At 54.9% G+C, this 19,727-nt stretch overlaps 7 protein-coding genes across 7 annotated transcripts; 2 read left to right on the top strand and 5 right to left on the bottom strand.

Annotated features, from left to right (window-relative positions):
- Positions 1-703: 703 nt before the first annotated feature.
- BO70DRAFT_354998 (uncharacterized protein) lies at positions 704-1,543 on the bottom strand (the record flags this gene model as incomplete). Its single annotated transcript, XM_025541890.1, has 3 exons — positions 704-750; positions 818-828; positions 1,074-1,543. The coding sequence occupies 3 exons, from the start codon at positions 1,541-1,543 to the stop codon at positions 704-706; spliced, it is 528 nt and encodes a 175-aa protein (XP_025396583.1).
- Positions 1,544-2,708: 1,165 nt separating this feature from the next.
- Positions 2,709-3,237, bottom strand: BO70DRAFT_431542 (uncharacterized protein). The gene is made up of 2 exons (XM_025548250.1): positions 2,977-3,237; positions 2,709-2,873 (listed from the first exon to the last, which is right to left on the bottom strand). The coding sequence occupies exons 1-2, from the start codon at positions 3,052-3,054 to the stop codon at positions 2,751-2,753; spliced, it is 201 nt and encodes a 66-aa protein (XP_025396582.1). The 5' UTR covers positions 3,055-3,237; the 3' UTR covers positions 2,709-2,750.
- Positions 3,238-7,512: 4,275 nt separating this feature from the next.
- Positions 7,513-9,247, bottom strand: BO70DRAFT_113000 (putative inositol 5-phosphatase). Its single transcript, XM_025537892.1, has one exon. It carries the CDS (start codon positions 8,999-9,001, stop codon positions 7,661-7,663), a length of 1,341 nt encoding a protein of 446 aa, XP_025396581.1. The 5' UTR covers positions 9,002-9,247; the 3' UTR covers positions 7,513-7,660.
- Positions 9,248-9,493: 246 nt separating this feature from the next.
- BO70DRAFT_431540 (putative pyruvate carboxylase) lies at positions 9,494-11,494 on the bottom strand (the record flags this gene model as incomplete). The annotated part of the gene is made up of 2 exons (XM_025548249.1): positions 9,494-11,402; positions 11,451-11,494. The coding sequence occupies 2 exons, from the start codon at positions 11,492-11,494 to the stop codon at positions 9,494-9,496; spliced, it is 1,953 nt and encodes a 650-aa protein (XP_025396580.1).
- Positions 11,495-11,615: 121 nt separating this feature from the next.
- BO70DRAFT_341906 (acyl-CoA carboxylase subunit beta) lies at positions 11,616-13,674 on the top strand (the record flags this gene model as incomplete). Its single annotated transcript, XM_025541348.1, has 3 exons — positions 11,616-12,343; positions 12,470-13,067; positions 13,190-13,674. Exons 1-3 carry the CDS (start codon positions 11,702-11,704, stop codon positions 13,672-13,674), a joined length of 1,725 nt encoding a protein of 574 aa, XP_025396579.1. The 5' UTR covers positions 11,616-11,701.
- Positions 13,675-13,979: 305 nt separating this feature from the next.
- Positions 13,980-16,422, bottom strand: BO70DRAFT_364706 (uncharacterized protein). The gene is made up of 5 exons (XM_025543873.1): positions 16,026-16,422; positions 15,631-15,948; positions 15,396-15,512; positions 14,914-15,345; positions 13,980-14,851 (listed from the first exon to the last, which is right to left on the bottom strand). The coding sequence occupies exons 1-5, from the start codon at positions 16,134-16,136 to the stop codon at positions 14,261-14,263; spliced, it is 1,569 nt and encodes a 522-aa protein (XP_025396578.1). The 5' UTR covers positions 16,137-16,422; the 3' UTR covers positions 13,980-14,260.
- A 770-nt stretch (positions 16,423-17,192) lies between these two features.
- On the top strand, positions 17,193-18,671 carry BO70DRAFT_381710 (DNA helicase ZGRF1-like domain-containing protein; the record flags this gene model as incomplete). The annotated part of the gene is made up of 1 exon (XM_025545486.1): positions 17,193-18,671. The coding sequence occupies one exon, from the start codon at positions 17,193-17,195 to the stop codon at positions 18,669-18,671; it is 1,479 nt and encodes a 492-aa protein (XP_025396577.1).
- Between the last annotated feature and the right edge of the window lie 1,056 nt (positions 18,672-19,727).

The following is a 19,727-nucleotide window of genomic DNA, read 5'->3' as shown; positions in this document are numbered from 1 at the left end:
CAATCATCCCAAAACCAACCTACCAACCGATGACCCAGTGACCCGATGAAGTATATCCCAAACCCCCTAACATAATAAACCAGAACTCAGAACCCAGAACCCAGAACCCAGAATCCACCACATGTTAATTTAATACATAAGCTTTTCCAACCCCCAAACCCGACACCAATATGAAATCAACCTCCCAAAATCCAGCCCGCGGCGGAACAAGTCCCCAATTTTCAGCCCTCGGGCCGGGGGGGGGGGGGGGGGGGCAACGGGTAGATATGATATGTAGATATTAGATAAGTACACATCAGTAACTAAAGTCAGTAGCGTTTCAACGCCCCGGGGTAATGTTATGCATGGGGAAAGGATTTTCGGGGGTTCCGGGATTTCGGGACCGGTCGAGACCGCGTCCATCCATCCATCCATCCATCCATCTGTACCATCTGTACCATCTTTTCCATCTGCAAGTAAGTAAATAAGTATCTCTAATCTATCCAATATCCGTCCCATGCGTCTGTCGCAACAATGACCTAATATCAAGATTAATATTCAAGGATGGCATGTGCTTGGCTTTTGGGTTTCAGATGTTTTCTTTTTTTTTTTTTTTGTGAAGAATTGCATACGTGTGTGCGTGCATGCATATATTCGGGTTTCATGCGTGCAGGATTTAGGTAGGGTAGTAGTAGTAGTAGTACGGGGAAGAGGAGATCGGAGATTAGAGATCGACGTAGCCGGCCGGCGGCTTGGAAACTGGAAGGGTACCTAGGACCTAGGTAGGTAGGTATCTAGCCAGGTAGGTAGGTAGGTAAGTAAATCCGCTTTCATTTACAATGAGACGATCTATATCCAATACATAGACTGGGGTGGGTGTGCCGGTTTTCTAGTCAGTAGATGGTGGGGTGAATAGGATCTACTTCTTGAGGCAGAGATCCACCGATTCGACAGGCAGAGAGTAGTACTCCCGCAAACTAAAGTGGCTAGGATTCAGATGTATCTCTCCCTCCCTCCCTTGTCCTCCCGAAACCCAAAGAAGGGGAAGCGGGACCCTCCCCGTCTGACATCACATCACCTAACTATCAACCAACCTCCCGCGCCGCGGGCCATCATTCGCACGGTTCCTTGCTTGGCCAGTGGTCAGAGCACTGAGCAAAGCACTGAGCAGGTGCGGCCTGCCCTGCCCTGTCCTGTCAAGCGACAGCGACATGCCGATGACGACGCCGCACCCAGCACCAATCACCACGGGCAACGAGACCGTCGTATCCACCCGCTCTGTCTGACTGATGCCGTGCATACGTAACATCACATGGCTCCTAGGCCTGTTTGGGTCTCTGCGACACGACGCAGCGAGGGGAAGAATTCCGCGCGGGCCACCCCCCGGGGACGGACGCAGATGCGCGCGGCGGATCGGCGAATAAATGACATGGACATCGGGATCTCGGCCTGGGTAGTGTCCGTCTGGGCCTCTCTCCGGCCTGGCCTGGGCCTGGGCCTGCTGGGCTGTAAACAGGGCAAGCGTGCGCGCATCCATGGGCCGACCAGAACCGTGGAAAGACATCGCACCGCTACCTAGTAGTACTCTATTGTTGCGTTCCGCGGATTACTTATAGAGCCGGAGCCGGCGTCGGCGATCTCCGGAAAACAAAGAAAAGAAGAAGAATAGGCATAAGAATAGGCATAAGAACACGAGTAAGAGTAAGAGTAAGAAAATGGGTATAAGTATTCAGTATCCAAGATGAGGTAATCGATCGTACAATTAGCCGATATGGGTATGAGTTATCGACCAACGATATTACAGAGGCACACATGACATGACAAAAAGAAAAAAGTAAGGGAAAAAAGAGTACACGGGGGGGATGTTTGGAATCAGAGACAAAAAGACAGGAGGAATAAAGAAAAAAAAATGTAGGGAATCACGTCCAGAAAAAGAGGAGGGAGTGACGGGGAAGAAGGAAGATAAAGGAACGTATCGTGGAAGGAAGGGGGAACAAAGATCCGCCTGCGCCACTGCTCGCCCGCAGCAGACTGCATTTCCGAGGTGCGGTTCTCTCGCTCCGGTAATTCCCTGCCTGCCCTGAATCTGAAAGAGAAATAAGAAGCCGTTCTTTCGAGATTCCTTTCAGAGCCGGAGGGAGAAAGAGGATGGAGAGATCGCTCGGATTGCGCGCGTGCGGAGGTCCCTGCCAGGATCAAGATTCCAGATCGTAGATCGTCGGATCCTCGATCCCAGCTAGCCAGCCGGCAACCCACCCAGTCGCCCATTAATAAGATAAGATATAGATGAACCCATGCCGCTTCCGAATAAAAATCCGCATATACACCAACCCACTCGTCCCTCGCGAACCCGGGGCGCCCCTCCCCCCCCCCCCCCTCGGAAGGAAGGGAGAGATGGAAAAAGGAGGAGGGAGGGCCCGGCGTGAGGGCGAGAAAGAAGACCAGTGCCAGACCGCCAGGTAAAATGAAATCGACAAAGCCGCCCGTCCTCGCATGATAGATATGATATAAACAGATGATCGATCAAACTCCCAGCAATGCATCAAGTCGGAGCATCAAGCCGAATATGGTAGAAGCGAACGCGTAGGCGAGAAAGGCACCGCTAGAATTTTCCTGGGGTTCGTTCCCAACCTGCAGGACCCCGGGGCAATCGGCCCTGTGTTACTTTTTTTTTGGTCTCATTTTTTGGAGGGGTCTGGAGGGTTTGGTTTTTTTTTTTTTTCTTTTTTCCTTGATTTTTTGAACCCGCCAGATTGATCGTCGCGGTGTCATTATATGCAGCGGTCGATCTCCTTGTAGGGCGAGTCTCGCAGGATTTCGGACGGCAGAGCTCTCCGGTAGTCTCTGGGCTGGGCGAAGGGGGATGCGGATAGCGGCCGACGCAACTTCAATTGCTGGAAAAATTTCATCGTTAGTGCCGGGGTCGCATGCGACCCGGGGGTCACCCGGATCTTGAAGAGGGGGGGGAGGGGGGGGAGTCTGAAGCCAATGACATACCACGCAGTCAGAGCATTTCCCTCCCGAGATGTTGACGCGGCCGCGGCAGCCGCGAGGATAATTGGCGCAAGAGAACATAGCGATGGTGCTGGTGCTGGTGATGGTGTGTGTGTGGAGGGTGAAGGGCAAGTTAAGTTGCTGATGATCAAAGGCCGCGGTTCAAGTGAAGAAGGATTTATCCCGTCAAGGGAGCTTTTCTAGGGCTGGGGGGGAGAAGGTGTCTCGGAGCGGAGCAAGAGGGGGGGAAAAGCAAAAAAAAAAAAAAAAAGGGTAAAAAAAATTAAGACCGAACGGCTCTGGCAGAGATAATGAATAATAATGAACAGTGAGAAAAAAGAGAAAAAAAAAATAGCCCCAATCCAAAGCCACGGGGCAATTACGTCAAGATCGCAAGGCCGTTGTCTTGCAGCGGCACCAGCAGGGGGGGAAAAAAGAAGCCGTAGTTAGGCGCGCCGGCCGGGGTCCGTTGCGGTTCTAGCGCTGAGGTTGGGCTGCGCCACTAAAGTGGGTGGATGGGGCGAAGAGAGACAAAAGGTCAAGTAGGTGCAACAGCGAAGGAATGAATGGACGGGACTGGATAAAGGAGTGCAAGAAGGGGAGGGGAGGGGAGGAAGACGAATCGAACGATCAACGGTCAATTATCGCGCGGAAGAAGCAAAAAGAGGGAGCGACGAGGGGGGTCTAAGAGGAAAAGGAGGCAAATTTGAGGGATCTCTGCGATTTATATCGGCAATGGAGATCTAAGCGAAACGTTTGCGACGAAGATCGGGGTACAGGGTCGTCGAACGTTAAGTATTAGTGATAAATAAAATCAGAAAATATCAAATAATAATAATAATTATCCAAGCAGGCCAGACGGAGTACGGGCTGGTCGTAATAGGCAAAACCATTAATTTTGGGTTCCATGGCATCCAACGGGCCACGGGACGGGGCAAGATGGAGCCCGTGTGTATATTGTTCTGATGCAGCGCTCGCATTGGAGGCTGGAAGCCAGATCCGACGAGCGCGATGGTCAACCTACCCTGGCATGTCGGTGACAGGAACGGTGGCGATGGTTGAGAAATCATCCTCTTACCTTACCTGTCTGTCTGTCACCCAGCAGCATCCGGAAGTCGAGGGAACCCCCAGGCCGCCGCCGCTTGACGTCCATCCATCCTGGGCATCACCGACTGCGACGGCCACTGCTTGTTGGCCTTGGCGCACAGTATTTTGTTCCTTGTGATGGCTATCGGGTTACCACCATCTCCCCATCTTGCCATGGCCATTGGTCGTCCGACGTCCCAACAGTGGACTCCGCATTTCCCGGCTGGTTGTTCGAGAGTGACCCCGAATGGGCGGAAAGGAGGGGGCAAAGGAAAAAAAGTGCTCCCGAAGCTACATAATAGTACCAACCTTACAGCAGCCTGCCCCCATGTAACAGCTTGATCGCCCGAATGACTCGCAGTGTTGGCCCCTGATTGACTGGCGGATGGGGGGGAGGAGTTGATTGCAGGGCGGCGTGGGCCCTGTCAGAAAAGTGATTTTCGCGGCCCAGCACGACACAATAAGCACTGCCAAAAAGTACGGAGCAGTACTAAGTACTACTAAGTACACAACTGTGTCGTCGACGTTTTGTCGCGGGATGTGTTGAACAATGAGAATGAGATGATAATTGGGCGGCCCACTGTTGAGTTTCGGATTGATGAGGGCTAATAGAGCCCGTAGAAGCAAAGTCTGGATCTTGGGCCCGAACCGTCGCACCAAGAAAGTTTCCACTGTTTCTGGAACGTCTCTGAGCTTCTCTCCTTTTTCCTTCCCGTTCTCCCCCCCTCTTTTTTTTTCTTTTCACCAGCTTTCTCTCTTTAACCCCTTTTGCTCGTCAGCGGAGTCGGCTGTCGGAAGACGCGGGAAAAGTGGCCAATAGCAGCCAACGTCTACTGTCTGCTTGTCTTTGTCCTCACCCTGGCCATCAGTAGAGAGCAGCTAGCAGCATGGCCATGATGATAATAATAATAATAATAATAACAACCCATGTCCATGTCCATGTCCATCCATCCATTGTTACCTCGGTCGGGTGAGTCAGAAGACAACCCAACCCTAGGACCGACTGGACGACACCTGAGCTGTTGCCTCTTCCATGCGTGCAGCCCGCATCCCGGCCGCTGTGTCACCCACGACTGTAGATCCTCCTCCTCAATTGCCTTGTTTCTGCGGTCATTATGATTACTTTTCCGACTCTTCCCATCATCATCCGGGTAGATGAATGGATACCCTGACTCTGGGATGTCTAGCCGGTCTCATGAGTAACCTGAAGCCCGAAGCCTGAAGCCTGACTGCCTGAAAGGTTCCGCGCCGCTCAATTGGCAAAGTGGGGTGGGGGGGAGGAGAAGAAGAGGGGGGGGGGGGGGGGAGAACACAGTATTAATGTGAATGAATGACGAGAACGCCGCAAAGCCGCGAACTACTGTCGCAGTACATGTGTAAACCCTGCCAGATGACGGGCATTATTGTCTCGGAGACCAGTCGTCCAGTTTGGTCGCGCGGAATGGTGCATACATGCGATCAGCAAGCAATGAATTCAGCCTTGTCAATGCTCAATCCTGGCAAGGCAGAGGCAGAATCATGATCATGTCAGATGAGGATGTGTTTGCTCGGGTCCGCGATTGGTCCGCCCGGCGGCCTGAGGCTTCAGTGAGGTGACAGTCGTAATGTGGCTTGTCTGTCTTGTCCGTTCTGGCTTCCTGTCTCTTCTGTCTGGCCGTCCGTCCAGGGCCGATCCACTGATCCAGACATTCCGGCCCGGAGGCCCAGGCCTTGGCCGTCATGGACTTATGGTATTGGGTGGATGATGAATGGCTGAGCATGGAGGCGAACGGAAGGATGAGGGGAGACAAGGAGCAGAATTTCCAATTGCCATTTCAAATGGAAGCATCGGGAATCAAGATCGTGGTCACTTGACCTCCCCAGAACATGATCATGTGCCTGTCCGTCGGCAGGCCTGTGAAAGGTGCGTCGGTGACTGACCTGGACCTTGACACCTTGACCTTATTGATTGATTGTGATTATTCTACGGATCAACAAGATCGCGACGTTGCACAGGACCCAGCGACCAGCATCAATCGCCCAACAGTGCATCCAGTGCCTCCAGGGCATCTGGAAATACTCCGTCCGATCAGGGCTTGCCCTCGTAGCACGGAGGAGTCATCATGGCTGGACGAGGTCTTCGCCGGGCTGGACTCCGATCTGACTAACCTATCCTGCCGGCGCTTCCAGTGCCACCCCGTCATACCAGTTAGTACTCCGTGCCCAAGACACATACCTAGCAAGTATCTAAATGATGGCTGCAAATCATGCCTATCACAGTATTCACAAACATCATCGTCCTAATCGACGCTCTGGGTAATTGGCACCCATCGTATGACACGTCCTCGCGTGTGCTGGAGAGCTTTGGAAATTATGGCTAATTAATTACTCGCAATCTCGGCAAATTATGGGCATTAGATTGTTATTGTGATTAAACCTTCCCGTCCAGGGCAATGCCCAGGAGACTTCCAATTCCCGAAATTCCACCCATCTGCTGTAACCGAATCGAATCGCGGTGGTGGCCGTCGGTGTTGGTCGCTAATCGGTTTCACCAGTGAGCTGGGCGGGCCCGTCTAGTGGGAGAAAACCCTTTCTTTAGTGCCCTCGCTGCTAGTTTGCTAACTTGCTATCTAGTAGTAGTATGGTACTATGTCTTGTCTCGGGTCCGGCGTCCCCTCTTTGTGACTTCCCCCTCCCCTCCTACGGATACCCCCCTTGCCTTAATTGACTGAACTGGCCCGTCTGGTTACCCTGCCCCCCCTCTTCGATAGCAGTCTAATAGTTGTTAATATATAAGCAGATGATCGCTTAGTCCAACGGTGTGATTCCCAAACCAATCACGACAAGAACGCCCGACTACATCTGGAACCCGGATACAGTCGAGACATATCTGAATCCGTACCCACTGGGTCGCAAGGCTACGGCCCAAATCCGTCAATGGCCCCGGTTACCGATCTAACCGGGGCCAAACTTTCTTCTGTAACGACGCCATCGCCTCCCTCCCATTCGGCTCCCAAGATGCGTAAGCCGAGCTCACCACCCTTGCCTGGCCACTAGCCTGTACTATCTATCTCCAGCGAGAATTTGGGTATCCCGGGCGAGGCTACTGCTGAGAGACGCCGAGAAGTCTAAGCCCTGGCGTATACCCGTGCGACTCCATCCCGACCCCAACACGAAAACAACTCGTCCCTTTGGGGTTTGGAAGGAACTGCCAATGTCTTGGCTTGGTTGAGCCGCCGCTTCGTTCTGCCATGCCTTGCCCGGTCCTGGTTTGTCGACCGTTCTAGATCGGGAGTGCTGCTCAGCTGACCTGGCGCATGCCGCATAGTCCAGATGCTATAGCTTGTTCGGTCCCACTGCAGCTGCGATCCAATCCCGTATCCTCATGGACGCGACACCATCGACTCAAGACTGCCGTTTACCCGATGGAAAGATCTAATGTTGCGCAAAGAGAGTTTGGAGATAATTGTTTGAGCGTGAAACTCGAGCGCTGGGGGGGTCGGCCGGGACAATCATCGTTCATGCCGGCTTTACTGTTAGGCCGGAGATCGGGGTGATCGACATGGGGCAGTTTCATATGGAGTTCGCACTCGCAGCGCCCTGCAAGTCTGCAACCGCATCTTCAGATGTTAAACAGCGATCGAAGCACGAGCCATGCCACCCAAATTCCCACCGTTGATGCGACCAACAGGATGTTCCCCTCCCAGGTCCAGCCCAGATACGCCAAACAGCCCACCACGAGCTCCTTCCTTCGCGCATCCTCTCGTTTACTCTCCCATTCTGGATCGATCGGAAAGGGGGCCACCGGCGGCGTCGCATCCTCTAACTGCCTCGCCTGTGCGGGCACCGACACCAACAGCGCGACGGCGCGGTGGTCGGAGGTTGGAAATAGCGGCAGTGCATCATACCGCAGCGGTCTGACCAGTCCTGGATTGTCCACACCGAGTGGGGCATTCAGATATAACACACGGTCACACCAGCTGGGCCACCGGGTCCTCGTCCACTGCCAATCCGAACGTGCACCCTCCACAGTCGCATCACTTGCAGCCTGACGTGCTGCCATCGCGTATTTGTAAGTCGGAGGAAACGTGATTGGGGCTTCCGAGAGTCCGTGGAAACACCGAGACTCGCCCATTTCACGGGACAGCTGATCCTGTTTCAGGAGATGCGAGAAGTGTCGAGGGTCCGAGGGGTCTACGTCCGCCCGCGGGAATCGGCTATGGTCATCCTTCTGTGGGGACACACTGGAGGTGCGGTAGTTGAGGTCGCCCGCTAGGAAAAGGTAGCCTGTAGGGAGATAGATACCCCGGTGATCATGCTGGGGACCGGACGTAGATTCCTGGAGCAGGGGCTCATTCTCTGACCCGCTGCCCGTCTCGACAATTTCCCGACCCGCCGCAGGTGATCCGCCGAAGACCAGCCTTTCCACCAGGCTGCGCCAGTTTGCGTTCCTCTGTTCCGCGCCATACTCCATGGGGGCGAGGTGTGCAGCGACAAAAGTGAGGTCTACGGGGTCTCCGGCTAATTTCGGGGCCGTGTAGCTGACTCGTGCCCCTACGGCGCCTTTGTTGCCCATATCCTGAAACCCAAATCCCACCCGGGCCGTGTCGACAGACGAAACGTTTTCGGCAATATCCGACCGAGCAAACACCATGAGACCCGTCATGCCGGAGTGGTCGGTCACAAGGTTTACATAGTGGGCATCATCCCAGCGTTGGGCCACCGCGCGATCCACCACCTGCGTCAGAGAGGCGATGTAGGGAGTGAGGAACGAGCCTCCCAGGAAGGCGTATGCGAGGGGGGCGATTTCTTGGAGGGAGAGCACCACGAGGTCGGGGGGTGCTACGGGGGAGTTGGGGCCGTCGAGGGGCAGGACGTCGAAGAAATGCTGGGAGAAGCGATCGAGGTCAACCACGTTGCGGGCGCAGTTGAAGGTGAGAAGGTAGATTGTTAGCGAATCCATGGCGGTAGTTCTGAAGGTGCTGTGGTGGTTGAGTGAGGTACCAGCATTGAGGATTTGGGGGTGTGAGATGGGAGATGGGAGGGAGGAGAGTTAAGTTGAGGAGCTTTGGGTTGGGAGGTCGCTTGGGCTGCCAACTGAGCGGAGCTGAGCTGAGCTGAGCTGCACGGCGGCCGATCAGTGGATCCGCCCCCCGATGAGATCATCGTTGACATCTATCTCATCTTCCTCGTCTTCACTGCATATTCATGTTGAAGGTACTTTTTTGCTTATTTACCAGTCTGGATTAGGGCCCAGTACTTTATATCCTACTACTTCTATTTGGTCTTTTTAATGAATAAATACCAAATATTACCAGTATAGTATTCGGCATTTTTAACCATCAAGACGCCAAAAGGTACTATATATACTGAAACTGGAAGCGGGAATCTAGTATGATGGAACGCACCACCTCAGAAAGTTCGTAACTAATGTGATACCGTCATGAAAGAATTCCTACAGCTTCCCTCTCATCCCCTCCAACTCCACCAACAGCATCCCTTCCGACACGTCCTCTTCTTCCTCTTCCATCTCATACACCCATTGCGCCCGTCCTGCGCGCGGACTACGCACCTCCAGCTCCATTTTCATCTGCTTGACAAATGCCACCACTTGATTCTCAGCTACCACATCCCCCGCGGAAACAAGTACTTCGATCAGTCTCCCAGATAGAGGGAGGACAATATGCCGCGGATTACTCACGTCTCCGCGCCGATGAGACGATGTGACAAGAGCAGACGCCGCGGTTGGGGCAGCCACGAGCTGCAGTCGATGAGCCGTAGAAGATGAGCGCGTTTTGTACTCGATCTCGGCTGTGAGTGAGGCAGGGAAGTCGTTTTGTAGCACGCGAGTGATCTGGAGGTGATGTTGTTCTTCTTGCTGCTGCCGAGGTGCGTCAAATGGTGCGAGGCTGATGGACCAGGCGTCGCCTCGTCGGAATAAGAGATTGGAAGCGGGCATACTGGGAAGCGCAGGGGCTTGAGATATCTGCGTCGGTGTCAGAATATGAGATGGTTTCACATTCCCTCCTAGCTGGATTATCTGATCTAGTTGTGACTCCAGCCATTGCGTGTCTATGTTGCCCGCAAGGAAGTCTTCATGACTGACTATCCCTCGCAGTAACTCCAGGTTCGTCTGGATCCCGGCTATCCTTACGTCTGCAAGTACGCGTTGAGCCTTCAGCACTGTCGCTTCCCAAGTAGACGCCGTGACGATGATTTTGGCCAGCAGATTGTCTAACTGCGTGCCTATCACCACGGGGCTTATGTTGGCCATGCTGATATGCGTATCGACTCGAACACCATTGCCACCCGGAACAAAAAAGTCAGTCACCTTGCCTATACTCAGCGAGAAGTGATTCCGAGGGTCCTCCGCGCATAACCGGAGCTGAACTGAATGGACACGAGACAGGGCTGGTGCCGATTCATTGAGCCCCAGTTGCGCGAGACTGCACCCCTGCGCCACTTGCAACTGTGCCTGTACCAGATCCACACCGGTAATGGCTTCCGTGATGGTGTGTTCCACCTGTAGGCGTGGGTTGATCTCAAGAAAGTAAAACTCTTCCTGGTATTCGTTAATTAAAAATTCCACTGTTCCCAGGGACCGATAATGGATTACTCTCGCCATTCGGAGAGCTGCATCCGCCACTTGGTGCACAAGAGCCCGATTATTGATTGAAGATGGCGCCACTTCCACGACTTTCTGAAAGCGACGCTGTATGCTACAATCGCGCTCCCACAAATGTCGCACATCCGTCCCGTCGCCGATGATTTGTACCTCGATATGCCGAAACCCAGACACGGCAGCCTTTTCCACGAAAACAGTCTGCGACGGCGATTCACTTGTCGCACCGCGGACCGCGCTCTCTAGCTGGTCCTCTTGTTGTACAAGCCGTATGCCACGGCCTCCACCGCCATCTACTGCTTTGATCACCACAGGATAATGTATTTGATCAGCGAAGGCTCGGATTTTCGCCAGATCAGCGGTGGGATGCGCCATTGCCGGTAAAACGGGAACGTTGCACTCAATGGCCAGCTGCTTCGCTTGGAGTTTATCACCTGTGCGAGCCAGAGCTTCCCACCCGGGTCCGATGACTGTAACTCCACCGTCATGCATGCGTGTAGCAAACTCGGCACTTTCACTGAGGAAGCCATACCCAGGATGCACAGCGTCGATGGCATGCTCCTGAGCCAGATGGACCAAGACCGGAATGTCCAGATAGGCAGACACCGACGGGACGCGCAACGCCTGGTGCGGACAGCCGATTTCGCAATGGGAACGATCATCGTCCGTGTATATGGCAAACACCTCAATAGGAGGCGAAAGCTCGCGAGCGGCTTGTATGATACGGACGGCAATCTCGCCTCTGTTTCGTCAATTGAACGTTCCGTGAACATTGATTAGAGGCTCGTACCTATTAGCGACGAGAAGTCGCCGGAGAGGCGTGAGAGACGGCATGTTGACACAGTGCTGCCCTTGAAGATCACTGGGAGACTTGGTTCTTATCAGATTGAGGTTGGGGTTACTTACTTCCTCGGACCTCGGAGCTGATATAATGTTACCTACCCCTCATGGGCAACGCAACAGCAGCAGCAAAAGGAGAGGAGATGAACTCCGGACTCAGAAGCGTATCTTCAGTATAGAACTTTATGACACCGAACCATCATGTCAGATGACGGCGACAACAGCAAGTCGCCCAAAGTCGACGCACAGTCCCAACAAGCATCAGCATCAAAACGGCTCCGCCAAATATCCTCCCAGCTACCCCCCGACTACTCCGATGTACTCTCCCAGATCAACACTCTACGTACACTGGCCGCAACCCCAGACCCCTCTCGTCGGGGCTACGTGCGTCAAAAGCAAGCCGGAAAGCTATGGGTGCGAGAGCGCCTCGAGCAGCTTCTCGACCCGAACAGTTTCCGAGAAATCGGCTCGCTGTCCGGCACAGTAACATGGGAGAAGACGGACCCTGGACGCGAGAAACCCATCTCGTTCGTCCCCAGTAACAATGTGCAGGGAATGGGAAAATTGAATGGTCGTCGGGTCCTGTTGACGGCGGACGATTTTACCCTCCGTAGCGGACATGCCGACGGTGCGTCGCACGAGAAGTCGATATATGTGGAGAAGCTGGCGCTGGCGTTGAAGCTGCCGGTGGTGAAGCTGGTAGATGGAAGCTCCGGTGGAGGCAGCGTCACGATGATTCGCTCCGCCGGTTGGAGTTATCTGCCCTATGTGTCTATGTACAAGCATGTCGTGGAGCAATTGAACCAAGGAATTCCTAACCTGGGAGCAGTTGTCGGGCCAGCTGTATGTATTATCATCCCCCGGACCATCCATCCATCCCTCCATCCATCCATCCCTTCTATAACACAACCAACCGCTCATTCCCAGCTACGAACAAACACCAGCTAACACTCAACCGCATACATACAGATCGGCCTCGGTGCCGCACGCGTCGTATCATGCCACTTCTCCGTGATGGCGGCAGACGTCGGCTCACTCTTCAACGCGGGTCCCGAGGTCGTCAAAAACGCGACCTTCGAAGAAGGGCTGGATTTCCAAACCCTCGGCGGTCCAACCGTGCACTGCACCAACGGCACAATCGACAACCTGGCCGCCAACGAATCCGAATGCTACGCCCAACTACGCACCGTGCTAAGCTACCTCCCAAACTCCGGCCTGGAAGCACCCCCCGTCCTTCCCTCGGACAACAAAAACAACGACGACCCAGAAGACCGCGAAGACGAGGCCCTCCGCCGGATCATCCCCCGACGACAGACCCGCATGTACAATCCCCGGACGATCATCACCAGCGTCGTGGACCGCGGATCGTGGTTCGAGATTGGGGCGCTGTGGGGCCGCACAGCTATTGGGGGCTTAGCACGTTTGGGCGGACGACCCGTCGGCGTCATCTCGCTCAATTGCGAGGTAAACGGGGGTGCGCTGGACGCGTCAGGGAGCCAGAAGCTCGCGCGCTTGTTGAAGCTGTGTGATGTGATGAATCTGCCCGTGTTGCAGTTCATCGATGTCCGTACGTTGCTGCCCTGCCCTGCCCTGCCCTGCCCCCTTCCTTTCTCTTACCCACCCCACTATTCCCGGTCATTTAACCTATGATATTGATATTGATATTGACATGATATGTCCTACAACCAGCCGGCTACTCCATCGGCACCATCGCGGAACGCACCGCCACGATGCGCTGGGGCGTCGAGCTGGGCAAGACATACTTCAGCACGACGACCCCGATCTTCAACGTGATCACGCGCCGCGCGTACGGCGTCGCAGGCGGCCTGATGCTCGGCGCCCGCGACCCCGTCATGCAAGTCGCCTGGCCGTCCGGACAGTGGGGCTCGCTGCCCCTCGAAGGAGGGATCGAGGTCGCGCATCGGCACGAGCTGCGCGAGGCCGAGAAGCGAGGCCCCGGGCACAAGGATGCCACGTATCGTGAGCTGGAGGAGGAGTATCACCGGTTGATGAATCCCGTGCGCACGGCCAATGCGTTTGGCGTGGAGGAGATCATTGATCCGAAGGATACGAGGAGGGTGTGTTGTGCTTGGGCTAGGCATGTTTATGGGGTGTTGATGGCCGGGAGGTTGGTGGATAGGGGGGCGGGGAGGATTGTGCCGCGGTTTGTGTAGGAATGGCGGGGCCCGGGGGGGGCTGTTCTTGCGGATGGGAATGAGGGGAAAGAGGGTAGGTGCTATATGCCAGTTCGCATGGTAAGGGGGTGGAATGTTGGGTTTCACTTGTAGTCTTGTGAGTGTCTAATAAGTATAAGTTGTATATCTAGCAGGAGGGAAGAAGAAGATAAAGCCAGCCACGATAATGATGAGAGGATGCTGAGGCGAAGATGGGCACAGCGAAATCCCATGCATGCAAACTAGAGCACAACCCCCGCTGGCCCAGAGATCTACATACTGCAGAGTTGAACACACAATAGGATATCTAGATGGATAGATATAGATGAATGGATAGACAAGATATAAAGAATAGGAAAACAAACACCAGATGGGTGGATGACATGACATGACATGACATGAGACATGCATTATCATTATCCATCCCTCATGCAAGAACAACCAATATCAACATTAATAGTATAAACATCAACAGCCGTCCCTCTCTCCTCACGTCCCGTCCAACACAGACCCTCCCTCCTTCCACTTTCTCTTCCCCTCCCCTCCCCTCCTAACAGAGCACCACCAAAACATCTGACATACACACTCACTCCACATAATTCGCCGGAAAGCTCCCCTTCCGTCCCCTGACCTCCCCCTCCCACCAATCATCCGTACTGTCTGTCTTCTTGAGCACCCTGATACGATCGCCCTCCCGGAACGCGAGATCACCTGCGCTTTCGCCATCGAAGTCGTACACGGCGGTCACGTACACCGCACCAGGAGCATTGGAGTGTGCGCGCGGCGGAGGCGGCGGCGGAGGCTTCTTTTTGGAGGCGGCGATGAGGGAGGAGGCGGAGACGCTTGGGGATGCTACCGTGGTGGCGGCTTGGATTAGGGTGGGTTGATAGGGGGATTGTTGGAGGGTGGAATGGGAGGTGGACTTGGAGAGGGTGGGTTGGGATTGGTTGCGGGAGAAGTAGTCTGTTCGGGCGGCGATGGAGGAGGAAAGGGCCGGGGAGGGGGAAGGGGCGGTTTTGTAGGAGGATGGGGTGGCCGGGGAGGGGGAGTAGGAATTGGAGGGTTGGGAGAGGTAGGAGGGGGAGGGGGAAGGTTTGGTGTCGTAGACGGGGGAGGGTTTGGTGTCGAAGACGGGCTTGGGGGGAATGGGGAGTCGGTTTGGGGGCATGGCTGGGATCTTGGCGGGGGCGCCGCGGGGAGCTGTTTAGCCGCCGAGGGCAACGCGGGGATTTTGGGGACGGGGGAGATGGGGCGCCGCGGGGGCGCGTGGCTGCTGGAGGAGCGTCGGAAGCTGGGTTCTTGGGCCGGACGACTGGATGAGCGCCGGTAGCTGGAGGCTGGACGGCTGGACGAGCGCGTGCGAGAGCGCTGGTCGTCCGTAGCTTCGGACATGAGCACCGTTCGGCCGTGGATGATGCAGCTGAATTCCTCGAGTTCTTGCTGCACGGGCAGGCAGGCGCGTTCCCATTCCTGGATGACCTGGTCCATGGGTGGGGGTGGGGAGGGGAACCGCTCGTCCTGGCAGTAGTTGAGGACTACGGTGTAGTAGTGCGCGAGCATGGAGTTCTGGATCTCAATCTGGGCAGCGAGGAACTGGGGGAGGAGTGAGAAGACCGCCGCGATTAGAGGCGGGAGACATTGTCGCAGGCGTTCGTCCGCGGCGTGGTATTCCTGCGATTGTTAGATATGGTTTGGACGATTGGAGAGGCCTGGGGGCGTACCGCTGTCGCTCGCTCGAGGTCGCTCTCGGCCTTGACGAGGGCGGCGTTATCACGGTCTGATCTCCTTGTCTTCTTGTTGTAGGTGTCGACGCGGCTTTGGTAGCGTTCAAAGTCCAACTAGAAAGATAGGGAACGTGTTAGCATGGAATCAGAAGAGCAATTGAATCCCAGGCATGTCACTAGCGATCCAACTCGGCGGGGCAGTGACTACAGGGGTCAATGCGAGATAGCGCACCTTTCGATCATCGCGCCTCTTGATCGTCTTCTTCACCGGACTCATGAATTCCCTGGCCTGCGAGGCGGGTCTAATCATCCGTTCATCCACCGCGGCGAGTTCACCCAGGAGATCCTTCCGCAAATCCTCATATTGCTCCCGAAGGTGGTTTGTTCGAGCCAACGTGGCTTCCGGTGTCGGAACGGCCTTGTCGACGGCCGAGGCGTCGGAGGAACCAACGATAGGAGCATAGAGGCCTTCGAACTCGGCCAGCATGCGATTCTGGTGCGACAGGATGGACGACCAGGCGTCGCGCCAGGCGCTGGTGGAATCGACGATCTGGCGGGGGGGCGGGGGGGTGTCAGTCAGGAGTCACGATGCCGAGGAGAACAACTCCGGGGATAGGAGTGTCTTACCTTGCCCAAGAGTTTGTCTGCTTCTTCGAAGTCCTTCAGAAGAATGGCCACCTGGCTTTCGTCGGCGGACCTCTTCATCAGGCGTCCGAACTGGCGCTGCATGCTGTGCATGGTGCCGCGTGGCCCCTCAGCGGCGGAGGGAAGGCTTCAAGGCAATGCGGAGAGGGGGAGGATTGGAGGGGGAGAACGGGGAGAATGGGGGGATCGAGCAGGAGAGAGTGAGACCACGAGGGATGAAGGTGGCAGCGGAGCAAGGGGGCAGAATGGATGGTGAATTAGTTGCCAAAAGGACAGCCTCATGGCAGCCAGCGAGCGAGAGAGCCTGCGGATGACGCAGCCCCCATGCGGTGCTCCAGCGAGGGTCTCCGGCGTGTTTCAGCGCCGTTCTGCCCGCCGCCACGCTTGGGACGCTGCGCTATTTTGGTCAGTCTCGAGTCAATCTTATTAGTTTCGGTCGCCGCGGGTCGCCGGCGCCGTTCGGTGATGGAAGGTGCCTTGTAGATCGTGATCCACGCTGGAGGCGTCAAGATTCGAGGTCCTCGACATGCCACCTAGATACTTACTCAGTAATATGAAACGGGAGGACATTCACCTCCTCCTCTGTCCCACAGACTCATCACTCGCAGCAGCTCGTAAGCGAGACGCGAGATCCGTCATCTTCACCTATCTAAGTTACCCCCTGGCATCCATCCATTCATTTCTTTCAGGTGGCACCGCCAAGGCAACCATCTCGAGCCAAGCACGGCGGAGGGCCTGGCATCGACTAGTGAGTTGGCCATGCTCGGATTGCAATTGACTCCGGATGAGAGGCGTATAGCATCCCCGGTGCTGGCAGCAGACAATTGCATTCTCCCGTAGCTGTAACTTCGATGTACCCCGTAGATGTAGGCATTTCCTCGAAGCTGGCACGAATGAAGCAGCGACAGATCGTCCGGACCGCGGCTCCGACGCGGGACTGGCGCCCGGCGGCCTCAGGCCTCCGTCTCCTCCGCGGCATTTCCCCGGCGGCGCCTTCATCGACATCTTCCTCCCTCTCCAACCTCCAACTCCTCCATCCCCATCATGTCCAGCCTCGGGGTCGCCCTCCCATGCCCCTGATCGCATCTTCACCTTCTTCCGCCATCCCTCTTCTTCCATCCCCCCCCCGGCGAAATCCCCACCGCCAAAATGTCCACCCCGCGCGGCACCCCGAGCATGAGCACGAGCATGATGAACATCCCCGCAACGCAAAACACCGCGCCGGTGATCAAGTTCCGCTGCCTGTACACGCACGACATGCGACGCAAAGCCAAGCGCTGGCAAGACGGGTACCTGCGATACCACACCTTCAACAAGCGGATCATGGTCTACGACACGGTCGGGAATTACATCGGCGATCACCACTGGCGTCAGGACGAGGAAATTCAAGATGGCGACGAGCTGGAGCTCGATAACGGGATCCTGATCGAGGTTGGCGAGTCGGTGGAGAGGACGGAGACGGATGTGTCGAGCTTGCATGGCAAGAAGAAGAGTCACAACCACAATGGCAGATCGCCGTTGAGACCGGGGGAGACTCCGATGTCGTCGGTGTCGACGCCCTCGCGGTTCTCCCAGCAGATGAGGTCGCTGAATGATCTGCTCGGGATCAAGAAGTCTTCGACGTCGACGCAGCGCTCGGATGCCTCGCTGGAAGAGAGACACCCGAATCCGACGAGATATACCGAGGAGGTACCGGATCGGCCTGCGAAACGACCAAGGATGGTCGCGGACAGACAGGTTTCCAGCCACCGGCAGCGCGCAGTGATCGACTTGACGGAATCCACACCGGATCCTATACGACCTACACCTACAGGAGAGGCCATAAGGCGGACCGAAGATCTAGATCGCAAATCCCACAGGGACAAATCCAGCAGAGAGAAATCCAGAGACAACCCCAAGCACAAGGGATCCTACGACGAATTTCCCTCCGCCCCAGAACAACAGATCCCAAACCCTCCCTCAAAGAGCGCCGCTGTCCCCGACCCCCCGATGAACAAGATTCGTCTGTCCACCGGGAAGCAGCGTAAGAAGATGCTATACCAGCCTGGCCTTATAAACACTACACCTACAACAACAGCGGCAGCAGCAACCACAAGCATAGCCACCAGCTCTGATCCCGACCCCAAAAGACCAATACCAATACCACGACCAAGACCTACCCCATCCATTCTCCCACAGGCACAACCAAAACCCCAACACCAGCCTCCCCTCCCTCCTCACCATGCAACCAGGAACATCAAAACCCACGCCATAGACAGCGACAGCGACAGCGAGGACTTGACCATGACCACAACCAACCCCAACCCCAGAACAACCCACGCTCACACCAACACCCACACCCATATCCCACCCCCAAACCCACACCCCCAATCAAAGCAACAACAACCCCTCCAAGCACCACCCAAGCCCATACCAATACCAATGCCAATGCCAATCCCAACCCTCAAATCCAAATCCAGTCTCCGAAAATCCTACTCCGACCCCACCGCCCTCGCAACCCCCAGAACGCTTGCGTCCCGGCGTCCAGAAAACCCGGACCATGATGCAGAAGCAGAACAGGGTCCGTGGACGAGAGAGGCGCGGTATTTGTTTGACTTTTGGCCGCCGGGGAGGGAGAGGGTTGTTTGAGGGGTTTGTGGGTTGGTCTTTCTCACACACATATACACACACACTCTCTCTCTCTCTCACACACACACACACACACACACACACACACACACACACACCCTCTATCTCTGTGTGTGCACGCGCGTGTAGGGAAGAGGCGGGAGGAGAAGAAGAGAAAGGAGAGAGCAGGGGGGAGGTGGTGCATCTATATGATACGTTTGTGTGATCTTATGTGGGTGGATGGTGGATGGAATGGATGGGTAGATGGATGGCCGGATTTTGAGATGAGATATATACATAGACTCCTTACTGGTTAAGGACGGACAGACAAACCGACAAACCGACAAACGAGCAAAATGACCATCGATGATCGAGTGATCCAATAAAACCAACAACAAACTAACCGATGATACCCTTACCAACTTAATGACATGAATATCTATCTATATGCATCTATGTCTACAAGTCATGAAATGAATGACATCATGATGAAATGAAACAAGACAGCGCGAACCAAATATTCATAAACTATACTAATAGTAACACGACACCACAACTAAATAACGGCCAGAATCTATAGGACTTAGGCCGTTCACTATTGGCTAGATAGAGTACGGGTAGGTAGGTAGCTAGTAGATAGGTAGGTAGGTAGATAGGTAGGTAGGTAGGTAGCTGTGCAGCTCAGCTGACAGACAGATACATGATATGGTACATGCCGGTCTACGGCAGCATAGTATCTACCCACCTACCCACCTACCTACCCCCCTACCTAGGTACCCACCAAGGTACCTGTCTACCTACCGAGATACACCACGCCACACCACACCAATAAACACCAGACTATGTATCAATCATATCTTCAAGACAAGAAGAGACCATCAATTGCTCACGGTGCACGGATAACAGTACCTAGATCAATCCCGGCAATAAAGACCCCAGATCCCAGATCCTGAATCCCAGATCCCAGATCCCAGATCGCGAAAAAAAAAAAAAAAAAAAAAGGACAAGACGGACAAACAAACAACCACGAATGAATTGGTTGGTTGATATCAGCCGCCATATCACATATCAGAACCT

Source organism: Aspergillus heteromorphus (assembly GCF_003184545.1).
Source record: "Aspergillus heteromorphus CBS 117.55 chromosome Unknown BO70scaffold_25, whole genome shotgun sequence".
Taxonomy (NCBI): Eukaryota; Fungi; Ascomycota; class Eurotiomycetes; order Eurotiales; family Aspergillaceae; genus Aspergillus; species Aspergillus heteromorphus.
The sequence above is the reverse complement of the archived record's forward strand: the minus strand, read 5'-3'. Positions and strand labels throughout refer to the sequence as shown.

Bases quoted from the DNA above. Each gene is read 5' to 3' on its own strand.
- BO70DRAFT_431542 (XM_025548250.1), bottom strand. From the start codon at position 3,054: ATGTTCTCTTGCGCCAATTATCCTCGCGGCTGCCGCGGCCGCGTCAAC. The intron at 2,874-2,976 runs GTATGTCATTGG...AAATTTTTCCAG, and splicing joins GGAAATGCTCTGACTGCGTG to CAATTGAAGTTGCGTCGGCC.
- BO70DRAFT_113000 (XM_025537892.1), bottom strand. From the start codon at position 9,001: ATGGATTCGCTAACAATCTACCTTCTCACCTTCAACTGCGCCCGCAAC.
- BO70DRAFT_364706 (XM_025543873.1), bottom strand. From the start codon at position 16,136: ATGCACAGCATGCAGCGCCAGTTCGGACGCCTGATGAAGAGGTCCGCC. The intron at 15,346-15,395 runs GTACGCCCCCAG...TAACAATCGCAG, and splicing joins ACCTCGAGCGAGCGACAGCG to GAATACCACGCCGCGGACGA. The intron at 14,852-14,913 runs GTCCCCAAAATC...GCCCCCGCCAAG, and splicing joins CGCGGCGCCCCATCTCCCCC to ATCCCAGCCATGCCCCCAAA.